The sequence below is a fragment of the Clavelina lepadiformis genome, chromosome 5 (assembly GCF_947623445.1).
Source record: "Clavelina lepadiformis chromosome 5, kaClaLepa1.1, whole genome shotgun sequence".
In the NCBI taxonomy this organism is placed as follows: domain Eukaryota; kingdom Metazoa; phylum Chordata; class Ascidiacea; order Aplousobranchia; family Clavelinidae; genus Clavelina; species Clavelina lepadiformis.
Genome location: NC_135244.1, coordinates 4,877,150 through 4,896,366, shown reverse-complemented (window position 1 = coordinate 4,896,366; position 19,217 = coordinate 4,877,150). Strand labels below are relative to the sequence as shown.

The following is a 19,217-nucleotide window of genomic DNA, read 5'->3' as shown; positions in this document are numbered from 1 at the left end:
ACTTGTACTATCTCATAACAATACTTTGTAGCCTTATACTATTGCTTTGCATAGTTTTTGTCTCAAGGTATTTGATTTTATTATCTACTGGGTTAACATGGTTCAGCCACTTTCAATTTTTTATTTTCGATGGTGTACCGGTATTGCATAGTTTATGGATTTTGATGTGCTGCCGCCTGCGAGTACGGTGGGGAAGGACCTAATTTTGGGGAATAACCAAATTAGAAATTACTACACTGAGCATGAGTCCGTCAGCTAACAGGGCTCCTAGGTTGAGCTGTTATTGTATAATTAATTCTTTGCTTATCTTCAGCATTTGTTCATAAGGTGAACTCGGTTACCAGTTGTTTCTGAGGATAAATGCTATAAAACAATTCTAAACATAAAAGACTTTGTGATTGGCAACCTAAATATATCATGGGAGCTTAGGAAGTATTGAAGTAACAAGTTTAACTGGTGGGGGAGCGGTTAGTTAGAGCCAGGTTTTTTTTAAGGTTTGGTTTGGGTGACCGCTAAGTAGTTTTAAGAGACCAAATTAGCAAGACCAGAGTAGCAAGTCCAAATTTTGGGAAACCGCTGGAGAAATTTGGGGGACCGTTTCGGTCCCCCAAAACACCTTAAAAAAAACACTGGTTAGAGCTCTTAGTTCTTAAAAATGCAAACCGGGTTCAATTGTCCCAAGTATAAACGACGCTTGCTACTGTTCAGTGCTCCTGACTAACAGCTTCAAATTCCTACAATACAATAAAAAAAATTCTAAGCTAACTAATAAAAAATGTGTGCCAGTGGCTTGGTAACCAGAACTTAAGCGATGAGAAATCATTGCCGAGTTTAAGTTGAACAAAGACTTTCTTCAGCCTGAGGATAAAGATTGAGATACCAATCCATATACTAATTTCAATTTGATTGTAGTTGCAAGAAATATCTTTAATGATGGTGCAAATCGTTAAATAAACTGCACAAAAAGAAAATCTGTCACAGAGACTGTGCTCTTTCAAGAAAAAACAAAAGAGGAAAGTGAATTTGCAGTTGCCACGGTTTAAATACGGTTTCGCTAAGACTATTTCTTTATGTGACACTGAGGTCAAACCAAGTTTACGCCGCTTTTCGACGTAACTCACATAGAATTCACCCTGGATTAAATAGAATTGAAATTATAAAATTATATTATGCATAACCATGAACTTTGAACAAGGTTTTCATTTAAAAATGATAAATATGCCGATGAAGACATGTTGAACTGTGTTACAGTAACATATTAGTATACCAATTAAAAGCAGTGGTGTAACTGCTGTTGATTTCGTTGTTTTGTAAGAATTTTGGAGTTGGAATATCCAGAACCAACAATGAGGGAACTTGATACGATTGTCATTTCATGTTTCTAATGATAATGAAGTTAATACGACATATAACGTTTTTATTTATCATTCATTCATGCAAAAAGCTAAGTGTATTGATCATATGATTATTGGTTTATGGAATTCCCCAAAAAAGCGGTCACGTGATCAAATAATTAAGTCTTAGCCACCAATGAAGAAAATAGGTAGCCAACTTCATCTGTGAATAATAATTAAATGCACAAAAAACAGGTATGATATTAAAAAGCTTATCCGAGGAACGTCTTTGAACGACTTAAACCCACTGATTACTGAGCTTGTCGTTGTGCAAGTTATAATAGACACAAGCATTTTTATTTGGTTTTTTATTTATTTTTTATATTGTGTTGCCTGAGTTTGGAACTGTTCACCAGGACTAGTGCACAGGAGCAAGCTTTGTTGATGCCTTGCCGCTGTCGCTTGGCATCAAACATGTGTCGCATTATTTTAAGCCCAGTGCTGTAAGCGCTCTGCTATCGAGCAGAATAGGTAACCAGGACTAGCTGACTGGTGCTGTAATTGCAGGTTATGATTTCTAGGTCATTTGCAGATTTGTTTCTCTAGTATCCCATATTGATAGCTTCCTACACGATCTGGTTGTGATTTAACAGCCACGATGGTGAGTTTAATTTCAAATCTGTTGTACAGTGTTGACAGTTTCATTTTTGGAAATGCAGTGAGAATCACAAAAGAAGATCAAGATTTTCAAAGTTTTCTTAACTGGTTCAATGGCCTTGAAGTTGAAGCAGGTAAGTTTAACTGATTTTCGCAATGTTAACTTGATAAAACACAGACTAGTAAAACCAAGTTTCTAAAGTTTACTTCGAATGCCTATATCCAAATTGTATTACACCTTTTTGAGTAGCCATTGTTATGATGTTTGAGTGGTGGGCTCTTTTTATCACGTATACGATGAGAATTATCAAATAATCTTCATTGAACTGGCCTGATTTTTAAATTGCAAGCATTTTAGCGAAGTAGGCATCATCTGGTTGTCAATACAGATGTGACTATAATACAGAATACTTAATACTTAATAATAAATACAGAATACTTGATTATTCTGAAATAGTTTATTCCAAATCTTCTTTTAAAATAGTCTGAAACTTAAAAATTATGGAAGTTCATGCCGTGCTTTTATGGCCTTTACAATAGCTTTACAAAGTTTACAAAGTATAGATGACAATTTTCAAATTGATATGGTGCGATTTAATTTACGACGATTGACGCATTCAGTGCTTAGTTTTGCAATGTGAAACAAAAAGGACAACAAAATCTACTCTAATAAAACCAATAAAAGCGTTTAAATATAAAGGAACACTGGTTTTTAAGAATTGGAAAAAATGAAAGTTGGATTCAAATCTTTTGATTACTCACACATGTGAATGACATAAGGGTTTCTTTATGTAATCAAAAAAGTTGGTGTTGCTTAATTTATAATTATACCATTATATGTCACTTCTAACCTTGTGCACTGGAATTATTGATGTGACATCACAATATGTGATTAGCTTAGCATGGAGAGTATAAAAATATGTGTGGCATCAAGCGGTACTTTAAGTTGTAAAAGCTGTACACTCGATACACTATGTGTCGCCTATTAAACTGATCGTGTGTTGTGACATCCCAGAATAAATCTTGGTAGTAATCCCAGTGTGTAAAGTTAAAAACCCTGTAAAATAAAAACTAGGCAACATTTCAAAACATCTGACTCTGCTTTGTAAAAAATCATGTTTTATGCTTGTGTAAAATTTTTAAAATCCGATGACTAAATTGCTTGCAGTTTAAAAAAGAATCTCGCTATGATGATAATTCATAAGTGTAGGCAATCGGAAAATCTTTTCACTCATAGAAGATGGCAGTTTTTACTCAGAAAATGTTTTCCGTTTTCTAGAACTGAATAGTTGTGTACATTATAAACTACTCGATATGGGAAAGCTAAAAAACTTTTAGGTTAACTGTATTAGTAAACCAATTTGCAAATCAGGTCCATATCTTTACTGTTGGACTATTACAATTATTTAGTAAATGGTACTATATACTTATATCATTTATCACAAAAATTAATATAATGTGTACATTATTTTACTGTATGTATTTGATGTATTCAAATGTACATGCAAGATTGTATTTTCTACATAGGCACCAAATCTGCCCAACGTAGTTGGTTTTATTTTATTTTTATGTAGTTACTTTAGATAAATTTTTATCTGTGCCACATGGAAAAAAATGCAGTGTGGTACACATCATGGCTTATAACTAAGAAACAAGGCCGTTTGATTGCATAGCAGTGAACAACAAAGCACTTAGCTGGCTCTAAATACTAGAGTTCTTTTTATTAATGCAACACTTTTCGTTGTAGCATTCTGGTCCCGTTTTTGAAAATGTTATATTGTTAACTTTGTAGATGATGACTTTTTTTGGGGTGCATCATGCAAACCAGAAGCTTCTGTTCAATGTATTACAAAGCGACGTGATTTATATGGAAAAGTAACCAGCATTTTTGATGATCATGGCTTAATAGATCACTACATCTATTTTACCATGAAAGGTTTGCTTTACAATATCATCTGTAGCTAGACCGATAAAAGTTGTAAACAAAAGCTGTTGATTTGCAGATATTTTAGGCTTTGGGAACAATAACTGCCCATCAGTTGGTGATGCTGTTCACGTGCAAGCAGAACAGACTCGGGCTGGTGGCGGATGGAAAGCCACGTGCGTTACTCTACTGAAAGAAGAAAAAGAGTGGGATGATAGCAATTCTGAGTTCAGGTAGATCCTTATCTTATTGTAGATGATTTTTATAGACCTGATTTTATAATACGACACCAAATATACATTTAGACTTGCATTATTACATACAGAGGTTGACTGAAGATACCACTTTCTTTGCTTTCAGGATTGCCACTGTTCACGAAAAGAGAGGAACGATGATTGGGAAAATAACATCGTTAGATTTTGATGGAAAGAAAGGAACCATTGAAGATGTTGTCACTTTTTCTTTTAATAGTGTGATGAAAAAGTACGGAAATTTTTAGCTTTGTGACATGTGTTTAAGACATTGGTTCCCAACAGTGGGCCACGATGCGTTTAGCCGGAGCCACAAGCAACGGCCTTCACTGTTGGCTTTACAGTAAACCTCGCATATAACAGATGCGGATATAACGGATAATCGGATATATCGTATTAAAGTTCCGAAAACTCTTCTCTTTATAGAAGAACAGAGGACACAGATCGTGAAAGTTTGAGAACTACTGGTTTAACCACTGGAATTTTTTAGCTTTGAGATATTTTTTAGATCTAAGTAATGTTGTGCTTGGTGCAAAACATTTAATCAATCACGTTGGTTGTACCTTGCATTTATTTTGCTTAACTTAAATTGTATATATTTATCATTTGTATGATGCATTGATGCTACATGATATTTTGCATAAATAAACTAATTGAACCGTTACAGTTTTAAGCCATACGTGGGGGATTGGGTTCAAGCCGACGTGGCTGAAGGAAGCGTTGCTAACGACATTCATCCTCTTAGATCTAAGCAGATGACTGGTACAGTAACTTTTGCACCCAGGAAGGACAGAAATAACTTGGGTAAATTGTTAATAACGTACATGTAAATGTTTCGTGTGACTGCCAATAGAATGTACATGCTAAAACTTGGGTTCGAAGCATTGAAATGCAATCTTTGTAAATTATCTCTCGAAGTTTGAAAACAGATTATTTAAATTGGTTACTTGAGGTGCAAAGCGACAGGAGACATTTTTTCACCATGGTATCTGGATGTATTAAGGTTTTATCAATGATGATATATTCTTTGACCAAGAATCTTGTTTTGACAAATATTGCCCCAGAAAAGGAGACCAAGTGGTTCTCACAGCCATAGAAAGCAAACAAGGTGAGGAAAATATTGCGTGTTTAACAAATAAAGAAAAATGTATCTTTGAACAGAAATTAAAATTGCTTGTAATTTGAGTGAAAATTAGCAAACACAAACAAAAATTACGCTGTGTTTAATATTTTGAATTTCACATCCATAAGTGCCACCATTTTTTATCAGGGAAGAAAACCTGGCGGGCAACTGAAGTCAAGTTTTTAAGTAAAGGTCCTCCAATTGATAATAAAAATTTTGCTTCACGGAAAAGTGGATGGGCACTGCGTGGTAAAAGACCACAAAGGTAATAAACTTTCAACGTCATATATATTTTCAGAATTTTTACAACTGTGGTGAAATGTGTTGGTATTTATTTTATTTTTGGTTTCAGCGAAACAAACTCTGCACTTCCATCATTTCTTCCTCAATTTGCCTTACCAGAAAGTTTAAAAACCTGTGTTCGCAGCGGAGGTGACATTCTGAAATTATATCCGTGCTTAAATGAAACACTTACACCTCGCAATTATGCAGGTATGTGTTTTACTGATGATAAGTTTTTACTGTTTTAGTTTTCATAACTTCCTAGTTTCTTCTATAATTTAAGGACCAGAAAGCCTTTAATTAAACGACTGGAAAGCCTAGCATGTGTTGTTGAAGTTGATGAAACTGAAGGAATTATATGCACTAGTCTTGCACGTAATTACATTTCACATGGCCATAAATACTTAAATTTAATTACATAATTTTTCCTGCTACCGCATACATTGTTTTATGGTAATATTGTGTTTATTGGCAAAGCAGGTTTATATGACATGTATATAATTGCTTAATATTGAGTTTCAGTTTCACGAAATTTGCGTTTCTTTTCGACAGCAGTCGAAATGTTTTTTTCCAGAAAAATCATGTTTTCTGCTAAAGCATTTTTCAATTTGTTCTTGTTTTATGTTTAAGGCAAGTTAAAATGTCAACGAAGGTTTTTACTTCAGTCGTTTTTAATCAGACTTATTTCATGACCAACATTTCCCCAAATTTAATTGCATATCATAACTTTATCGACATTGAGTCTGATCTAATTTTGCACGTGACACAAAAGTGATATTCCTAGTGGGCTTCGTTCAGTGTGATATTACTTTAACAGTTTCACAGTGTCACTGCCATACTTTCCATATTCGATTTATGGTCGAAGTAATAGTTTTCAAAAGATGGTTATTAGGTTACTTTACAAGCGTTGTTTTCTGCTATTGCCCGGTTTCGGAAAACGGCAATGCGGACCAAGGGCTGAATGTAGATGTTGTAGGTTTCAATTGCATGTACACAGTGCATGCATACAAATAAAAAGCTAGTTATTGTTGTTTTGTATGTCTTCTCATCTTCTAAAATATACCAAAAAAGTTGGTTGCGTATTGACGTAATTTGCCCAAGCGTTCGTCACAACAGCTCCGTTACGTAAGGTTCGTAATTATTGACAATTACGTGCAACTCTATATGTATGTAATAATTTCTATGGATTGTATTAGCTCGTTTCTCTGTGCTGTTGCATCTTGAGGAGTTAGCTACGGAAGCAGAAATCGAATCATTTCAGATGACCAACGTCACTTTATTGCATCGAGGGGAGTTTTTGGTTCTGAATGTACCAGGTGTATTGGATGGGAAGCCCAGTCTTTGTGTTGGTAAGTTGAGTGATAGTACTGCATCAAGTACGCTACAAATCAATGTTATTTTAAAATATTTTGCAACCTTATTTGAAATATCTGTTTGTCTTGTCAGGTGACATTGTCATTTGTCGAGGTATAGAGGATAATTGTGGGCCAGAATATCATGGTTTTATTCACCATATTGTTTTGGAAACGGAAGAACTTCTTTTAAAGTTTCATGAAAGACTACACGCTGATTTAGAAGACTCTGATCGTTTCAATGCATTTTTCACTTACAGCCGAACTCCCTTTCGAAGATGTCATCTTGCAATTAATGTATGGTGAATACTTCTACAAGTACCCTTTATATAACTAAATGAAACATTGTTCTATGATTCATTGTAGAATTGCCTAACTATAGTAAAGCAGTTTGGCTTTTATAATGTTGATAACACTTTACCTTAAACACATTGATAAGATGACCTCAGATACGGACAGGGTCATAAATAGCTAAATAAAGTTGTTACAAATGTTTTCTCAGGTTGCAAAGCAAAAATTTGTCCAGTACATACTTTTTTCAAATGATAATTCAGAAAATAACAAGAAGCAAACTGAGGTGTGTGTAGTGTACCGTGCACCGTATAATAGACTGCTGCAGCCCCAAAACGGAAACTATTTGTTTTTAAAGACAAACCGAATCAGAAAATCAAAGGAAGTTGAGTTTTTTAATGATTGCCTGAATGAAAGACAGAAGCGAGCTGTGGAAAGAATTCTTACTGGTGAAGGTGTGCCAAGACCATATGTGCTGTTTGGACCACCTGGAACAGGCAAAACGGTAAACTGTGCCATTGTTATAATAACTTTCTGAACCCTACAAAATGTGCTCATTGGTACTATAAGGTGATGTTTCCAACTTACGTAATTATTTCATCTTAATTTTTCATACATTTAATCATTGTGTAACAGATAGTAGCCATGCATAATTGCACCCTTGAGCATAATTTGTTGTATTATATAAATCGTTTTAACTGGTTTAGTTGTAAATATTAACGTATGAAGCTGACTATGATTTACTAACAGAATAAAAGATTATTATCAAATGAGTATATACTTAAATTTCACATGGGTGCAATTTCCAGAAAACCTTAACAGACATGCAAAAGATTTACATTTTTAAAATACTCCCGACCACCTTTTTTACCAGTAATCAAAATATTATGACATGATGAACATTTAAGGTGACATTGGTGGAAGCCATCATTCAAATTATCATCCGCAAACCATCTTCTCGAATACTGGTCTGTGCCCCATCCAACAGTGCAGTTGATCTACTGTGTGAAAGGCTGCATGCCACTGGAAAGGTTACAACACAGAGTATGGTTCGCTTCAATGCATTCAGAAGACCACCACAAGTGAATATCGCCATAGTTTGGAAATACACGGAATGATGCTTTGATGTACTTTTGTTATTGTTTAATCTGACTCCGTTGCATTTTTATTGCACATTACAAGATCATTACTGCATACTGTTTAGCCTGGAAAATCATTATGATTGAAGTCAAATTCTATAGATTCAATTGCTATAACATTATAAACATTATATCCAGATAGCTAAAAAAGATAGAGGCCACCGGCTCATGTTAGACAGGAGATGATACTGTATCTATATATTATACTCATGCAAACGTCAGAAATATTTACATGTATATTTAAACGATTATACGTGGCCTATACATCGTGATAAGTGATAACCATACATGATCAAATATACAGGATATATATATAATTAAACTTTTATTTTTATTTATTTAACAGTATATATTTTTCGAATTACATTATTTCCTGTGTAAATATTGAAAATATATTTATTTGATGATTCTGTTAGTGGTAATGTTTTCAATAACATTTTTAGGCGGTTCCAGAAACTGTTAGGCGGTATTGTCATCCGGAAGAAGCATTGCTCATTACATCAAAATATCAAATTGTGTTAACAACATGTGTCAATGCTGGGAACTTTTATACTCTTCTCCTTCGCTCAGATCACTTCAGCCACGTTTGTATTGACGAAGCTGGACAAGCCAGTGAACCTGAGACTTTGATACCAATTGGATTAGCTTACAAAGGGCAGGTTAGATCCTTCCACTTTTAACAAACTTCTTGTCAAAAGTTAGTTCTTTTTAATAATTGCAAGGTAAGGCCAAAGTGAGAGGTTAGTTATATAATTGTTAACATCTAAAGCAATATGGTATGTATTCTGTCATCTGATATCATTTTGTTCATTCAACTTTAAAAGTTTCACAACTCGTGTGTGTATTGTTGTTGAAAGCAACTGAACTGCATAGTAACTCGCAGCTACCAACCCATGACAAAATTGCAATCATTTCTAACTTAGTGCTTATCTTCACAGATCATCTTAACTGGTGATCCTGAGCAGCTTGGCGCTGTATTGAAGTCACCATTTGCCTTGTATTATGGTTTAAATGTTTCCTTGCTCGAGAGATTAATGCGTTCTGAAGATTACTCGAGGGACAAATCTGCATTTTCCGAAGGATACAATCCGGTGCTGGTAAGCAGAAGCAAAAATATCTCCAAGCGATGTTTCATGTGGTCTTTGGGCCCAAATTTCTACGACTGTGTTCTGTGTTCAATTGCTACAGGTCACGAAGCTTGTAAATAATTATCGTTCTCACCCAGCAATTTTGAGTCTGCCATCGATGATGTTCTATGACAATGAGTTGCAGGTATGCAAGGGGGAATATGACATGAGAAAAGTATGATTATTGCAGGATTTTAATGATTTTCGGCTAATTTTTGAAGCCTTGTGCTGATGAGGAGATTATTTCATCACTCTGCTTATGGGAACATTTACCAAAGAAGCAGTTCCCGATAATCTTTCATGGAATTGTGGTGAGTTTTGCATATCTAATTGCCGTCGGGTGTGCAGATTTTTTGGGAGTGCAATTCTCTCACAGCAAAATTTGGTCATTCTTATCCTTCCTTTTTTCCAGGGAATGCAATTACGTGAAGAAGGCTGCCCATCGTGGTTCAATGCAACAGAAATTGTGCAAGTTACAAGATATGTTAAACTTTTACTAAACAACAAGGAAACAGGTTGCCATCCCAGCAACATTGGTGTTGTTACCCCTTACAGAAAGCAGGTGGAGAAAATTCGAATGATGTTCAAAGCTCTTCATGTAAATGATGTGAAGGTACGGGTATTGCAAATTGAGCATTAAGGTGGCTGTATATTGAATGTGACACATACAACAATTTCATTTGGGATAGTTTGCATTGTAATGTTGTCTATGCACTAAAAATGATCGCTGCATGCCATCGCAGTCACATCAGAACGGTCGTGTTTGTCATTTCATGTCATGTCATTTGTGGATAAGCATCCTGATGTGTTTAGCGTACAGACATGTGCATGCATTCATTTTCATTTTTGTTATACAATGCATTTACTGTAACGCAAGTTACTCGCATCCAGTGTAAAGGCACCTTTGTTTAAACTTTGCCACAATGTTTTTGTATAAAGTTTTCCCTGATAAAATGTTGCTGTAATGGTCACTAAATATTCTTTTTTGTGCCAGATTGGATCAGTAGAAGAATTTCAAGGTCAAGAAAGGAAAGTAATCATTCTCTCCACAGTACGATCATATTCAAATTTAAACAGTACTGCAGAGGAAGGCAGTTTACAATCCGCCTTGGGTTTTCTTTCAAATCCAAAAAGATTTAATGTATCTGTTACAAGAGCTCAGGCACTTATGATACTTATTGGTGATCCTTTTGTTTTAGCCAGGGTAGGAACTTGAAACATCATCTTATTGTTCAACACACAAAAATACTACAGTATTTAGTTTTAAAGCTTATTATATTATCTAATAGCTGTTATAGTTTGTATATTGTGATGTGTCTAATGTACTGAAATAGATAATGCTTTACTTTTACAGGACAAGTACTGGAAATCTCTCCTGCAACACTGTGTAAATAATGGTGGTTACACCGGTACCGACATTTCAAAACTTTTGCCATCGTTGCAACTGTGTGAAGCAGGAAAATAAACTGTGCAAACATTAGATACTGTTGTTTTTAAGCAGCGTTTGTACATTTGTACAAATGTAAATAGCCTTTTGTACATTTAGTGGTTTGTTATGTTGCCCCTCTTTTGACTATTTTTCACTGCCTTTGTTCTTTGTAGTTTTTTTTTTTTACTTTGTCACTTTCGTACTTTTTTTTATTTAACATCCTCATAATTTCATTGCTTAGCTTTACACTGCTTCTAAGTTTAGGTTTTAGTTTAAGTTTTTACATCTGCTGCTGATTTTGGTTTGCCACAGTTTTTTCACTGCAATTTTTTTTCTAGTGTTAAGTTTATTTCATATTGCTTCAAAGCTACATTTCAGTCTGTATCATGTTTTCCCTTACAGGTGTTGTAGGCATGTTATCAAAAATTAATGTGTGTCTTGAATCGCTATGGTAGCCCATGTATTGCCTGGACTGATACAGTTCATGTTTCCTAATGTATTGCACATCTTAAGAAGAAATGTTCATGTCGTAAAAAGCATAAATACTCATCAGTATGAAGTTAGCTACAAAATTATGCGGCAAAGTTCTACCAGCCAGGTATCACAACTTTTGTTTATTGATATTTTATGAAGTTGTACTGCAAAGCACATGTCTATTTTGCTTTAACTTACATAAAAAATGGAGTGAAAGTGAGGCAGTGAAGCTTTTTAATAATAATTATCAGTTCATCATTTTAGTCACTTTGCAAGGAAAAACGAACAAGCGTTGGTTCATATATATCTACTCCAGTGCCTCCTTCAGTGGCAAATCACATATTCCATTCTTTTGAGCACAGCAAAAAAATTCAAAAAGAAATGTCGATTCATGGCATACCAAGTGGGTGCACTCGTGCAAATGTTAAATATTGAAATGATGATGTACTATTGTACGTATATTTTTTTGGGACACCTTCTTTTCCCAAAACAAACTTTTCTTGGTATCAATATTCGACTATGTTTATACCTCATCGATAAGCATTGTATGAGCTTAGAATTTATTGGAGATTTATAGTTTTTGGGAAACCTGTTTTCTTCAGATATCTGTTTAAAGTCAGCGCAAAGAAAACAATATGCTGTTTCATTACTGTACATGATATCATTTTAGGAGCTCTCTCTCGAACAACTTTAAAAAAATTAAAGGAAGCATCAAAAAAGCCGGGTAGCACGCTTTTGTCAATGAAAGTACATCATATGTGAGCAAAGTTTCCTTTAAATTTTAGCTGTTTGCGTATGCCAACTTCTATTGTTGTGTAGTTTCTGTTATGGGTATGTTCATAACTCACAATAAATGTGTATACTGTACTAACAAACTTAGGTTTCTGAAAGATTTATGCGACTAGTATTTGTGTGTTTTTTTATTTTCTTTGCACGCACAGCTGAGATGGAAGAGCAAACCCATTTTTGTTACATTGATATCAGATTATAAAGAAATTTCATGGGATAAGTTAATAAGATAGCATATTACCTGCATAAACTTGCTTTATCCAGATTGCGCAAAATATCAAGGAAAGAATATGACCTGTCAGCATTGCTTCCTCTATTTGTGGATCATACACTCATTTTACACCCAAATACAAAGAAAATTAAAAAAATGAAAGAGATTAGGTAAGGCATGGTGTATGCGTCACTGCTATGTAAAACATATATTTGCAAGAAATTTTTGTTTGCCGCAGTGATTTGTCTGACCCTATAATGTGGTATCCTGAAGCCAGGTCAATGTTCAGAAAAGTTATTTTCCATGCTGGACCGACAAATAGTGGGAAAACACATGCTGCTTTACAAAGGTAGGATACATAATGCATTTTTCTTTTATGGGACACGATATATCACAACTTCCTATTCTATATGGTCTGTAGATTCTATGAAGCAGATTCAGGAGTTTACTGTGGACCACTAAGGCTTCTAGCTAGAGAGGTTTGTCAGAAAAGCCGAGACAAAGGAGTTTCATGTGATATGATAACAGGTGATGATCAGGATTATCATTTTGGAAAACATTCTAGAGCCGAAAAGGTTTCTTGCACAGTGGAAATGACAAATATTAATAAGATGTAAGTCAATTCCTCTTATGTAATTAATAAACACTTCCTGCTTTTTCTTGTCTATTTGTATCCATTCAATCTCCAAAACATTTTTTGAAAAAAACAAGTTAAAGCTTGTTTCACACAGATATGATGTAGCTATAATAGACGAAATACAAATGGTATCTGATATTGAAAGAGGCTGGGCTTGGACAAGGGCCTTTCTAGGGGTTTGTGCCGATGAAATCCATGTCTGTGGTGAAGAACGGGCCATAAAAGTTGTTAGGAAATTAGTCGATGAATGTGGTGATTGTCTTTCCGTTGAAAAATACAAAAGGCTTGGTCAATTGAGGTACCAGTATTATTTACCATAAGATGCTTTCTGTTAGGTGATGATTATCTCCTTTACTTATAACAGTTATTGCAAAATTTCTTTGAATTTTTATGAACTAACAACAACTTACTTTCCAAGGGTAAAGAAAAATCCAGTCATCTCCCTTGACAAACTGACTTCCGGTGATTGCGTTGTATGTTTTAACAAAGATGAGATTTACAAATACAAACGGCTTTTGGAAGATGCTAGTACTGAAGTAATTCATGGAAAGCAGCAAAGCAATTCATAAGATATGATTATATTTGTAAAACATTTTGCCGTTTTGTTTTACAGGTTGCAATGATATATGGGAGTCTTCCGCCACACACAAAGATAGAGCAAGCCAAGAAATTCAATGATCCAGATAATAAGTGCAATATTCTTGTAACTACCGATGCAATTGGGATGGGGCTCAATTTGTGAGTTGTGGTTGGTCCGTAGTGTACAAACCAACTATCTGTGTTTAGATGCTGAAAAACTATTACTTAATGCATGCCTTACGTCTTTTATAACAGAAATATAAAGAGAATAATATTTAATGATGTGAGAAAAACAACATTAGTGAAAGGAGGAGAACGGGTAAAGGCGCCACTAACACCTTATCACGTGAGTTTTCTTTTATCGTTTAAATTGACCTTAATGTGAAATATACGTACTGTGTGTTATAAACGTAAGCGATTATCACAAACCTAACTGTGATTAAAATAATTTTACTTGCAGGCATTGCAAATAGCTGGACGAGCTGGAAGATTTGGATCTCAATATCCTGATGGTGCTGTGACAACAATGAAAGCAGAACACATAAATACTCTACATAGATTGCTTCGAACTAAAGTTCCTGATATAGAGGTTGCTTCATAGGACGCAGTATAAAAAAGCTCAAGTGATTTTTTTTTATCTAAACAATACAATTATTTTACGAATCAGCATATTTAGACAGCTGGCTTGCACCCGTCTTTTGACAAAATAAAACAATTCGCAAATGTGATGAGGACCACTTCTTTGTATGATGTCTTAACATCATTCATATCACTGTGTGGAACAGATAATTCTTTGTATTTTCTGTGCTCCTTGGAAGAATGTAGGGACATTGCAAAAGCTTTACAAAATGTAAAATTGCCGCTTAACGACATGTAAGTTTTTTAAGTACAAATCATATCATAGTATAAAGTTTCTAGAGATGCATTATTTTTCATCTTATTATCAGGTACACCTTTTGCTTGAGCCCAGTCTCAATAAAAAGGGGTTTTGTTGTGGGCGTTTTAGGTGAATTCGCTAAAATGCACTCAAAAGGAAAGCAAATATCAGCAGGAGATTTAAAATTGTTACTAAATTGGCCACCACGACAAGCAAGAGAAAAACAAGGGATGTTGATTTTAGAAGATACTCATGAATGCATAAGACTGTACCTCTGGTTAAGGTAAATTTTTGACATACTAACATGCAAACACATTCAGAAATAACCTAGATTTGGTAAAATAGAATAACTTTCTAACTGCTGAACAAATCTAAACTTAGCTTTAGATTTCCTGGTACATTTGTTGACAATCGCGAAGTGAAATACATGTCTAAAACAGTCGACAAAGTAACATCCAGATCGGTTTCATCAAAAGCTGACAAAGGTGATATAACGTACACTGTTTGTCATAATTTCTGCTGATCTTACTTCCTGTAAGCTTGTATATTTCATTTTACAGCGCCTGTTTCATCAAACCAGGAAGCATGGGAGGACCTTAAGGAGTTTCTTGTGGATGACCTCTAATGACATCTTTTTGTTAGGCAAATATTAAAGACTCAGCTTTTTGGAAATCATGTGATTTATTAATAATGCCAACAAAGAGGTTAAGCAAACTTTCGGCAGCTATGCTGCCACAAAGCAAATATCTTTGAAATCATTAACTGATTGCACACAAATGACATTGCATATGCCACCAACACAAATGTAAATATTATTGACATAAAGCAGAAAAGATTTAAATTATTTACAGGTTGATTTAATACATCAATATTCAAAACAATTCCTGAATGTTCACAGTGTAGGTTTAAATTACCATCAACAATTACAAATTAATAAAGGTCCGAAACTTGCAACTAGCTAACCTACATTATGTTGAATTGAAGAAAGTTAAATAAACAACAAATGAAAGAACCTTTTATGTAAACACAAGTACCGCTTGTCTTGTTATAAACATTTCCATTAAAAAACAAATGTTTTACAGAATTATTCCCTAATTTACAAATCAATAAATTTTGAAGGTATGTATAAACATTATGATATGTGTTGACGATACAACAATTGAGGTGCATGCTTTCTAACACTATAAAAATTTTTAAGTGCAACACTAAACTAAGTCAGGCTTAAATATCTGACATCTTCGCATGTTTGACTCCAATATTTGCACCATTGCTGGAGAAAAAGTGTTTACTTTTTTCTTTTCTGACCATACGAACTTAGACAAACATAGTTCAGCATTGCACTTCAACAAGAATCAATTATCAACAATTGTGTACACAAAAATTAATTCCAGGTAAATGTTTGTATGGAATCAGCAGGTATGGTGTAATTGAAACTATATGGTTTACCCATTACGGTAATGGGAATTTCATCAGATGATGGATTCAACACAACCAAAACGGTCTGCTTAGAAGGAGTTACGGCAGCAACAAATTTTAATGGGCCTTCTGTGTTAGCTGAGGAGTGAATCCTGACAGAACCTTCTGGCAAGAATTTACTGAAGTGGCCAAGGTGGTAGAACATGGGCTGTTTATAGAATTCATCAGCAGTTGCATTGGCAATAATTGGGCTGTCATCATAATTTTTTGCCCAGTTTGGTCCACCATTGATGTCTAAACACATATTCCAATCAACCCAACCAACAGCCCAATTGTTAAGATTGTCTAAAATGTCATTGCTGTATTTAACTCCATCGTCCCAACTGCCTAAGTCTGGTCCAGGAGAATCCTTATTGCAGGCTTCTGTGGCTAAGATGAATTTATCTGGAAATGCATTGTGAGTATCTGCTAGCACAGTAGGGCCTACTAACCAATTCCAATACCAATGCACTCCTACACCAGACACATATTTTTCAGCTTCTTTATCACCAAAAACAATTTTCGGCCATGTTGGCAAAAACATTCTTTGGTCATCTAAAATCATTATCTTTATTTTTTCATAACCAGCATTGTGCATTTCAGGTCCCAAATCAGTCTTGATAAAGTCCCTCTCAGTTTCAGCAGTAAAACCAAGACACTGCCAAGAACAGCTGGTTAATAAACCATTTGAAGGCTCATTTTGCACAGTCATGCCCCAAAACTCAAATCCATGCTTTTTGTATTCATCAAAAAACTTGGTGTAGTATTTTGCCCAGGTCTTGTGGTATTCGTCACCTGCCTGACCCTTCAGCCATCCTCTTCCAATCTCATTATCATTCGTCTTCATCCACGCAGGCGCTGACCAGGAACTGGCATACAATGAAATTGGTTTGGCCGTAATGTTATAGATATGTTTAAGAATCGGTATCTTGTAGTCCATATCTTCTTTGGCCAACGCAAATGTTGTTAGGTTGAAGTCATTCGGTGTATCAAGGTATGTATATTCGTGAGTTGAATAATCACAGCTAGCAATCGGTACTCTTCCAATGTTGTATTCGATACCTTTCACACCAAAATAAGATCGCAACAAGTTCTCTCTGGTCTTGGCTGAAAGGGACATCATGTTTATTGTAGCTGCATCGGTGACAGCCCCACCAAAGCCTTTAATCATTTGATACCTTTTCTCAAAGTCCAATGTAATCACAGTGGGGTTGGTATTAATCGATGGGGATAGACCAAACAATTTTTGAACACCAAAATCAAACCGTGATCCAGATTTGGTTGAAGAGTAAATGCTAACAGACTGAAAAGGAACTGGTCGTGTAGATACTACAGTGTCGCAGTAGGTGGCATTGCATACACAAACAACTGAGCCATGCCCATAGTCCCTGGATATGCATGGGGCATCAGAATCAGCTGATATCTTGATAATAATTAAACATAGATAAAATAAAATGTTTTTATCTATTCTCATCCTGTAACTTTACTTTTTAACAAACATCCAGACCTAAATATAAAAAATATTAACAAACCATTCATCTCATGTATTTGGAGGCACACAGTATGACACTTATCAACATACGCAATTAGCTACATACCATATCAAGGCTTTAAGCTATTAAAAAAGATTAACCTGAATATTTGGATCTGGGCATTTATCACAAACCTACAAACAGTTATTTAATCAATACTAATAGCTAGTGTATTTGTTTGGACTTATAGTTGAACAATTTGTCATGTTTTTCAACTTAAACGCTTGTTTTATCTCCCAGGTAGATTTTAAAAATGTGTTAATAACAATATTATTTTTAAGCTTTCAAGCATGTTCATCAAAAAGCATCAATTTTTTATTATCAATCAAAACTTAGCACGTACAAATGGTATTCGTTGAATCAGTTAAGTTTTGTGAGCAAATCTTATCCAGTATATCATATTATGTGACTTGAAACTACAAAAAGGTAAGTTATTTGGCAATATTCCGTCAAAAAAATGCGATGAGCTTAATTAGAAATGATTGGCTTAGCTTAATCGTATAACCATAACAGTTTGTAACACTCCCAAACACTTTCATTGGTTACCTATTCATCCACTGTAACCAAAATTTTCACTTTTTTACATTCAATTTAATCCAATTTGCAACTCGTTTTTAGAAAGATTGCCTTCGCATCACAATCTGGCATTGTATTATTAAGGTATAGAGTAGACATCAGTTTCACAGTACAGTACACAATTAACAACTAGTTTTAGTTATCTAAGACTAATCTACAGCTACAAAGAAAGTAAAAATTTCATAAACACTGTGCTTTATGCGAGACAGCGAGTTATATAATAATCGCGCACAAAATTTCAGGTTGGTCCATGTTGTGACACAATCGCGGTTTTTGATTGGACGCTTGATCATCAGGCGATTTTACATCAGCAAAGTTCAAAACAACCAAGTTAAGAAGATGTCTTTTAATGTTTTTATTTCAATAGTGATATGAACTAATCTTGGTTTACATCAGGGTGATGACGAAGCAGAATAATATTATAATTATTTATAAAAAAATTGTCATAGTTTCTGAAAGTTTCAAATCATTAGGCTGTAGCGATTGGGTTCGCCTGCCCTTGATACTATCCCAAAGATGCGGCCGACTCACATCTCGGTAGTTCTTACCAATGGTTGAACATATACACTAATAACCTGCGTAGATTTTGCGATTGTAGTACCTTCTTAAAGTGGCAGCGGCAAACGAGACGTTATAAGGCAGAGAATTCCAAATTTTAGGTCTCATACTTCGAATGGTTTGTTGGGTTAGGGATTTACTGAGGAATAGAAGGCAAAAAATGTTTTTATTTCTCAGCGAATTGGCATATCTCAACGAATTTATTAGAAAAATTTGAAAATAATGGAGGAAACAATTGATGTTTGCCTTTGAACATGATGGTGTATATTTCACTTTTAAATAAGCTATATAATATATAGACAGAAAATTCAGTCCTTCAAGGGATTTGAATAAACTTTAGTTTTATAACCACATATTAGCTCAATATACTTGCTGCATATTTTCTAAAGTTGTTTTGCAACAGATTGGTGACCATGCTTCTAAACTGGGATACAGTAACATATAAACGACTTTTCACGAGAGTGTGATACAAAACATCTGTGCAGCTTTATTTAAATAAGGTTTTTGTTTCTTGGTCATTGTTAAATTAGTTCTTAGTTTACGCAAAGAGATTTAAACACATGAGTAGAAACTTCTCTTTTGCGCATGACGTCATGTTTGTTTCTTTTATTCTCTTGGAG

General features: G+C 34.7%; 3 protein-coding genes across 4 annotated transcripts; 2 read left to right on the top strand and 1 right to left on the bottom strand.

Moving 5' to 3' along the window:
* The first annotated feature begins 1,228 nt into the window (after positions 1 to 1,228).
* Positions 1,229 to 11,311, top strand: LOC143459750 (RNA helicase Mov10l1-like). Its single transcript, XM_076957014.1, has 20 exons — positions 1,229 to 2,125; positions 3,784 to 3,927; positions 3,995 to 4,148; positions 4,276 to 4,398; positions 4,834 to 4,970; positions 5,170 to 5,274; positions 5,437 to 5,554; positions 5,642 to 5,781; positions 6,768 to 6,920; positions 7,018 to 7,220; positions 7,426 to 7,500; positions 7,573 to 7,719; positions 8,123 to 8,296; positions 8,797 to 9,012; positions 9,292 to 9,450; positions 9,542 to 9,625; positions 9,702 to 9,791; positions 9,893 to 10,093; positions 10,475 to 10,684; positions 10,835 to 11,311. Exons 1-20 carry the CDS (start codon positions 1,993 to 1,995, stop codon positions 10,943 to 10,945), a joined length of 2,877 nt encoding a protein of 958 aa, XP_076813129.1. The 5' UTR covers positions 1,229 to 1,992; the 3' UTR covers positions 10,946 to 11,311.
* On the top strand, positions 11,201 to 15,148 carry LOC143459751 (ATP-dependent RNA helicase SUV3 homolog, mitochondrial-like). 2 transcript variants are annotated; one of them, XM_076957016.1, is made up of 15 exons: positions 11,201 to 11,507; positions 11,648 to 11,786; positions 12,054 to 12,141; positions 12,437 to 12,553; positions 12,622 to 12,732; positions 12,805 to 12,996; positions 13,115 to 13,318; positions 13,439 to 13,556; positions 13,634 to 13,758; positions 13,855 to 13,945; positions 14,060 to 14,188; positions 14,276 to 14,472; positions 14,547 to 14,759; positions 14,858 to 14,961; positions 15,037 to 15,148. In XM_076957016.1, exons 1-15 carry the CDS (start codon positions 11,358 to 11,360, stop codon positions 15,099 to 15,101), a joined length of 2,043 nt encoding a protein of 680 aa, XP_076813131.1. In that variant the 5' UTR covers positions 11,201 to 11,357; the 3' UTR covers positions 15,102 to 15,148. The 2 variants fall into 2 exon arrangements, with proteins under 2 accessions (XP_076813131.1, XP_076813132.1); XM_076957017.1 differs by lacking the exons at positions 14,858 to 14,961; positions 15,037 to 15,148 and having other exon boundaries at positions 14,606 to 14,746.
* Positions 15,139 to 18,194, bottom strand: LOC143459753 (lysosomal acid glucosylceramidase-like). Its single transcript, XM_076957019.1, has one exon. It carries the CDS (start codon positions 17,403 to 17,405, stop codon positions 15,858 to 15,860), a length of 1,548 nt encoding a protein of 515 aa, XP_076813134.1. The 5' UTR covers positions 17,406 to 18,194; the 3' UTR covers positions 15,139 to 15,857.
* Positions 18,195 to 19,217: the final 1,023 nt, after the last annotated feature.